The following is a 6999-nucleotide window of genomic DNA, read 5'->3' on the forward strand; positions in this document are numbered from 1 at the left end:
ATTTATTTTGACATTTTATTCATGCATTGTCTCTAACTTTACACAAGTGAGCAAAATTTCAGATTGATAGGATAAGTAGAAGTGTATTAAATTTTGATTACAAGATTTGTAGCAGACAGACAGACAGACAGTCAAACAAGAAGTGAAGTTAAAGAGAAGTGTTGTAATGAAGACCAGTTTCTTCTTCTAATAAAATCAACTTGAGTTGAAGCTCAAGCCTCAAGTTGCTCAACCAAAAATCAAAGCTGTATTCAATAGTTTAGTATTTAGTTTACAGATTAGTTGTCAATGGCAAAGAGTGAAATCTAGAAGTGACCAGAACAGTAGAACTTACTAGTGACATATCGTGAAGACGTGAAATGACAAGTTGTTAGCAAATTAGGTACGCTGGATATTAGGTATACGTGCAGCACTGCAGCATGCATGCAAGAGGAAGTACTTACACTTAGGAATGCGTACAATTCTTGCCCTGACCTGCATCTGCATTACTGCAAACATTTAATTATACTTTAGTCATTTCATACCTAGAGCCTAGAGTCTAGGGTAAACGCGGTATTAAGATGCACATGACACTCAAAAGGTAATGAAATAAAACATGAGATACATTAAGGTACAATTGTAAATGAATGATTCTACTACATACTATAGCTAATGTTCTGCGGCCCCCTTCAGCGTTTACCCTATATTCCAAAATTGTGGTTAATTCTGACACTTCTTAACTTTTTCCTTTATATTAAGCTTTGTCTTAGTTCCATGCATTCCTTGATTGTTGAAATAGTGACGTCATACTATTGTGCACCATACTATTGCCATTTGCCAAAACACTAGGTCTGGGCTATCTGGCAGGAAAATGTTAAGATCCAAAGAGAAACAGTGCATGTCACCCAGTGAGAACATTGAAAAACGTGTCAAAGTTGATAGTTGACCTTGCTCTACGTCTCTACCAAATAGTGATTAACTGTTTGTGTAGAAAGAATATTACAGTTTGAGACTTTTAAATAAGTCTGTAAATATATTAGGAATCCTTTAAGTATACTTGTATTTGCTCATTTCAAGTGGTAAATAAATGAATAGATGATTAAGTTGAGCGATGGTTTTAGGCACATAAAAACTAATTCCAACACAGCTTGGAATTAGACACACACAGCTCGTTCCGAGCTGTGTCCAAATATTAAATTTTTCTTAATTAAAAGCTTAATAGCTCTTAGTTAAAAGCTTAATTTTAAAATCAAAACTTTTTAATTAAGCTTGTTCCGAGCTGTGTTGTATTACGATACAGCTCACACAGGGCGTCGAAATTCCAACACAGGGCGCCAGAATTACAAATTAATAGAGTTTGAAGCGCTGCCAGAATTAGTCTCACAATATGCCAAATTTAGTCACACACAGCGTTGGTATTCAGAGATTTTGTAGGTTTGAATTCTAAAGGCTTTTAAATAAATATGGCAACAGTTTGTGACGTTTCATTGTTGCTGGCGCGTAGTGTGGTGTTTTGAGAGTGACGTGAAGCAAGCAGAACTCGAGTTACGCATACGGTGATATTTTTATAGCCGTTCATTTCTTGCTACATCCTTAATGTGTATTGAATATACCGCATTTGCCCTAGAAACACAGGTGTGAAATTATTAGCTCAGCTACTATGTCACTCGTCACTGTCTTACTCTTACTGATATTGAATTCACCCTGCGCAATGTTGAAATGGTTGAAATTGAGCCCTGAGCCCTCAAATAACATTGTTGGATCAAAAACTGGTCTTGTAGATCAGAAATAATATATGAACCATCATTTTTAGAATTCCATTCTGCCAGTGCCAGAAGGGATAATGTATGTTGTATGAACAACAGAACAAGTATATTCTACTATTTTTGGCTCATATTTTGAACTTTGGAACTAATCTAGTTTCCACTTTCCAAGACCCAGGCCAGTTCACTATGCTGCTGAATTTAGAAATTGTGTTGCCAAGCTAAGGTTTCTAGGCTAAATCAATATTCAATATCAATGTGTTGCCAGTATTAAGAATTTGTTGCCACTTGCCAGAACTACAGCTAGTACTTAATAATTTGAGAATTGAAATGTTTTGCTAAGTTGCTAAAAATACATGTAGATGGGCATTTAGAGAAAAATATGCCAGCATGATTTTAATGGCTTAAATTTTGATGCTTCTTATAGTGTAACTGAAATAATATATGTTTAAAAATTACTTCTTAAAGAGAACACTTCCAAAGAATCCAGTGTCTCCAATCTTACAGATGTACAATGAATCTCTCATTTAATTTTCGAATATTAAAAAAATAAATTTTTCAATTTTTTTAATATATAACTTTTTTTAAATTATTTATTCTGTTAATTGATTCATGCATTGCCTCTGACTTCACACAAGTGTGCAAAATTTCAGATCAATTAGACAGGTAACAGTGTGTCAAATATCAGTTATAAGATTTGTAGCTGACAAAATTAATCGATAGGATAAGTAGAAGTGTATTAAATTTTGATTACAAGATTTGTAGCAGACAAACAAACAACAAGAAGTGAAGTTAAAGAGAAATGTATTAATATGGGCCATGGGGCAAAAGCCACCTGTGGATTGGACATAAAAGCTGTAAATTGAGCTAATTTCATGTGTTCCTGTGGCCTTTTTCAAATTTATTTAGTAAAAAATTATAAAAACAGCCTGAATTTGTTAATAATTTCTAAAAATCGGTGTGAAAAAAATCAAAAGATCACTCATACCCAAAATTTTAGGAAACTTATTTCCAAAGTTGCAACATGGTTGATACTGATGTGGTGTGTTGCCAAAAATATTTGGATATTCACCATTTTCTGCTTCATGGTAAAATTGACCAACCTTGAATATTTGAATTACCATCCTCCGCCATTCCTAGAATTCACTTGGGTCTTGGATCTTTGTTATGACATGCTTATTGTATATAATTTTAATTTTGTTTGGTTAATGCTTTGGCACTCACTTTGGCTTGCTATTCACTATTCTCTTGAATTAAACTTTGATGTCAATTCAATTCCATTTGTAGGTAGAACTTTACCTTGGCATATTATTTTTTTCAACATATTTTCTTGCACTGCAGAGATTGATTAAGAACATAAATTCCTAAGCACCTGACCCATCTTTCTGTGCATGATAGCCTGGTACGCAAGGACTTTAAAACGAAGAGCAATCGTAAACTTGAAGTCAGGGAACAATTAAGTTGCAGCATTACATGGTGACATCACTGGCATGGCCATGGCAAACCAGAGATTTTTTAGAATTGGTTCATATTTAATTTTCTTATCTACTTAAGATTTAAACTAATATCTTATTTATGATAATGCTGTTATGTGCCATGTGGTATCCATGATACTTTGCTGGTCTACTCATAGGATGATAGGACTCAAAAATGCACTTGGGGAAGAGTCTAAAAAGTTTGCTTTGCCACTATGGCCATACCCATAGCCATAGGAATAGGTGAAATTGTTTGTAAGCATGGTCATTTTTCTCTCATTAATTTGTGGCTTATGCCCATTCACTACCAGTTCCTATTTGTGCACCAAATATAAATCATCTTTGAGTATGAATTTAAAACACATGCTGATGAATGAGGTTGCTTGCTCATTTCTTTGTTGTGTTGAATAAACTGTATCTACTAGCTTTACTCTAGTGCCAAATTTATTCTGTATGGTTAACATGTCAATGATTTTTGTTTCAGAGCTCAAACACAAATTTGAGTCAACTTTGAATAACCATCAAAAAACTTTTTTTTTTTGCTTTGAAACTTAGCTACAAAATTTATTATTATCTTTGAACAAAAAAAATAACAAAAATGCTTCCAACTTCCAAAACTAAAATTTCTGGAAATGACACATCACTAGCACCTGCAGGTGATGAGGTATTACTCTCAAACAATCCCAAATCAACTACACCTAAGTCTGATAGAAGAAAAAAAAAGGGCAGCAAAAATGTAGCTACTTCTGCTATTTCTCAACAATTGCAAATGGACAACTTGATTGTGTCATCTGAGCTGTCAGCCAATAGTCTCCCTTTAAAGGCAGACAGATACAATGGACTTGTGACCACGGGTAGAAAGAAAATCTTGTCACGCAAGGAGCTGAGAGCTCTCCAAGCATCTAAAGATGTTTCTTCAGGACATGAAGAAGGCTTGACATTGGCAGCAGGGAAAAATGGTGACCGCTTGCTAGTTGGCGGAGAGAGGCCTGGTGGAGGAACTCCTGCTCGGGCTTGCTCAACTCCTAAAGAAAGTCAACCCTCAAGTACTAGAAGAAAAGTAAAATTCAATGTTGAAAATAGTTGTCTTCTCACCAAATCTAAGTCACAACAAATAACAGGTTTGTGTGTATCATTGTAACTGATGCAATATGCAAAATAGACAACAGGACTTTATTTACAAGCTAAGGTGTTGTACAAAATTTGTCTTCATTCCTTTCAAACTTGAAGTGACATTGTCTCTCTAAAGTTTTCTGTAAACACATTATCATGTTTCTGATGCTTAACAATATTTCAGGGGTTCTTGTGAAAAGTGTACAGCTATTTTTCTCTTTGAGTAAAAGTTGGACCAAGAACAAGAGAGAAGGAAGAATCAGCTTGCAAAATTTTGTTGGTCTCAAGATTGACAATGAAGGGAGAATTGCCAAGGAGCTTGACTACAGAGCTATGATTTACCTCACAGACTTTTCTGATGTGATCAACTCAATGGTTAGTGCTCACTGCTCAACATCTAGTTTTTTGCCATTAATTTGTATTTTTGCTTCACCATATATGCCAAATAAAGTATTTCTGCTTTACTATATGTGCAAAATGAATTATTTTTTCTTTACCATATGTGCAAAATAAATTTTTGCTTCACTGTATGTACAAAATAATACCTTCATTTTTTGCTTCACTGTATGTGCAAAATAATACCTACATTTTTTGCTTCACTGTGTGTGCAAGATAAATACATTTTTGCTTCACCATAAAATAAATGAATTAAGAAATACAATCTATTACCAATTTTTAGGAACAAATGAAACACAATATTATGTTACAGTTTGCTGATTACTTGCCAAGGAGCTTTGAATTTGTCATTATTCAAAGCCCTGGGTTTTGTATACATAGCTATTAATTTTATTTTCCATTGTCATTCTTGATAATACAGACTTTCGAATGAAGATACTTTATAAGAGATATTTAAATTTCCTTTTACCGTACTGCTTACACTTGTGTACTTTCTTAAGAACCCTCTCCTGAGTCTAAAACTAAGAACTTGCTTCAGGATTTGAATAAATGACAGTTAAAGAGCTTTGATGTATGCATGGATTGTTGAAATTAAATATTGCTTTCATTTAAATTCTAATGCTTTTACCTGTTTTTTAGGTACAAATATGTGACTCAATGAAAGACAGCTTGCAGTCCATTAAAAATCTTGGAGTCAGCAGGGAAGTGGCTGTAACCTTCAAGCCTTTTGATGTGCAGCCTTTCTCAACCATAGGTGAGCCAGCACAATCATATTTTGAGCACTTCTCCTCAGTACCAAGATAATCAAGATTAATGAATTGTTCATTACTCTGTAATTAAGTTTGATCATAATTTTGAACATAAAATACCTTGTAATCTAGTGCAATCTGACTTGATACCTTGCTGAATGTTTTGGTGATTATTATTTTGTATTGTGGTAATAGTGCAGTACAATCAAAGCATGTGAAGCATTGCTATACTATATATATATATAGATAAATAGAGCTTCCAAGTTTGACCTGATATAATTCCAGTGCATGTTTTCAATACTAATTAATCCAGTGACTTTCTGTCTCTCCCTGAATTTTTGACAATACATTTTTAAATCATTGCAAAAGGTTTTTTATTCGTACCGTGAATTCCAAGAATACCTTACATGAGTACATGAATACCTTCTTACATGAATACCTTCTTTCCAGTTTGCACTCTGGTCGATTGCTACAAGAGGTACTGCAACGACTACGACTACAAGAGAGCTGCGTGCACAAAGCTCATGAATGCCTGCTTCCATGAGGATGACAGTGAAGATTGCATTAGACAACTCAACAACATTGTTAACATCTGGACCTCGGATGTGCACCTGAACAATATTAACACTCATATTATTGCTCTCTATGTTCAGATTGACGGACTTGGTCTATGACTGAATTAGTTAATTTTTGTATATGTATTTATTCAGTAAGGTTTACTTAATACACACTTGACTTAACTTGATGATATAAAATACATAGCAAAGCAATTAAGGTAAGAATAATTTTCAAGCTGCAATGTGATTTATAGAACAAATGGGTGTTGATGAGTAACTGTGTCTGGCAATATATTTGTTGAAGGTTTTCAAGGTGCAATGAGGTAAGAAATATTCAACTTGGGCATCATTCAAATAAGTGATATTTAATATAATCTGGTGTATGGTCATGGTCATATTCTCAGTATGAAGGTTTGTGTTGAATTTTAAGCTACGCTACATGATTAGTTAAAGTGCTGAAAGCTGATCTTATTTTGATGGTGGTGCTGATGGCTATAAGGATTTTTCAGCTAGGAATTTAAGTGTTATGGCTGTGACGATTTAGCTTTGTGACCTAATATTATTGAACATTTGGTGCCTTTCTGTAACGAGTCAGGTTTTCAATGCATGGTCTCGTTGGAGTTGACCTATAACTGGTTCTTCAGTTCTTATTAATATAATTTTTGTACTAAATTGTCACCTTTTCAAATGTTTTTTTCTTGGTGGAAGATGAATCTTGAGTTATTTCAATATTTTGAAAGGAAAGCAACTGACGCCATTAACAATTTTTGCCGTTAGTGAATGTTGATTATTAATCTTCTGTTTTATTGAAGAATTGATGCCATGTTACAAATTCTCATTTCTATAGTTTGTTGCAGCTGCTTTCAAACCAAAACTAAAGAAAGACAAATCATCGCGTTTTGGGCAGGAATAACAGATTAACAGTAACCGATCTGTGCCACAAAGAAACAATTGATTCAACTATTTC

At 34.0% G+C, this 6999-nt stretch overlaps 1 protein-coding gene across 1 annotated transcript; it reads left to right on the top strand.

Moving 5' to 3' along the window:
- Positions 1 to 3797: 3797 nt before the first annotated feature.
- LOC108679347 lies at positions 3798 to 6486 on the top strand. The gene is made up of 4 exons (XM_018167951.2): positions 3798 to 4338; positions 4515 to 4705; positions 5366 to 5480; positions 5926 to 6486. The coding sequence occupies exons 1-4, from the start codon at positions 3816 to 3818 to the stop codon at positions 6147 to 6149; spliced, it is 1053 nt and encodes a 350-aa protein (XP_018023440.1). The 5' UTR covers positions 3798 to 3815; the 3' UTR covers positions 6150 to 6486.
- Positions 6487 to 6999: the final 513 nt, after the last annotated feature.

The sequence above is a fragment of the Hyalella azteca genome, unplaced genomic scaffold (genome assembly GCF_000764305.2).
Source record: "Hyalella azteca isolate HAZT.00-mixed unplaced genomic scaffold, Hazt_2.0.2 contig11111, whole genome shotgun sequence".
NCBI lineage: Eukaryota > Metazoa > Arthropoda > Malacostraca > Amphipoda > Hyalellidae > Hyalella > Hyalella azteca.

Bases quoted from the DNA above. Each gene is read 5' to 3' on its own strand.
- LOC108679347 (XM_018167951.2), top strand. From the start codon at position 3,816: ATGCTTCCAACTTCCAAAACTAAAATTTCTGGAAATGACACATCACTA. The intron at 4,339-4,514 runs GTTTGTGTGTAT...ACAATATTTCAG, and splicing joins TAAGTCACAACAAATAACAG to GGGTTCTTGTGAAAAGTGTA. The intron at 4,706-5,365 runs GTTAGTGCTCAC...CCTGTTTTTTAG, and splicing joins CTGATGTGATCAACTCAATG to GTACAAATATGTGACTCAAT.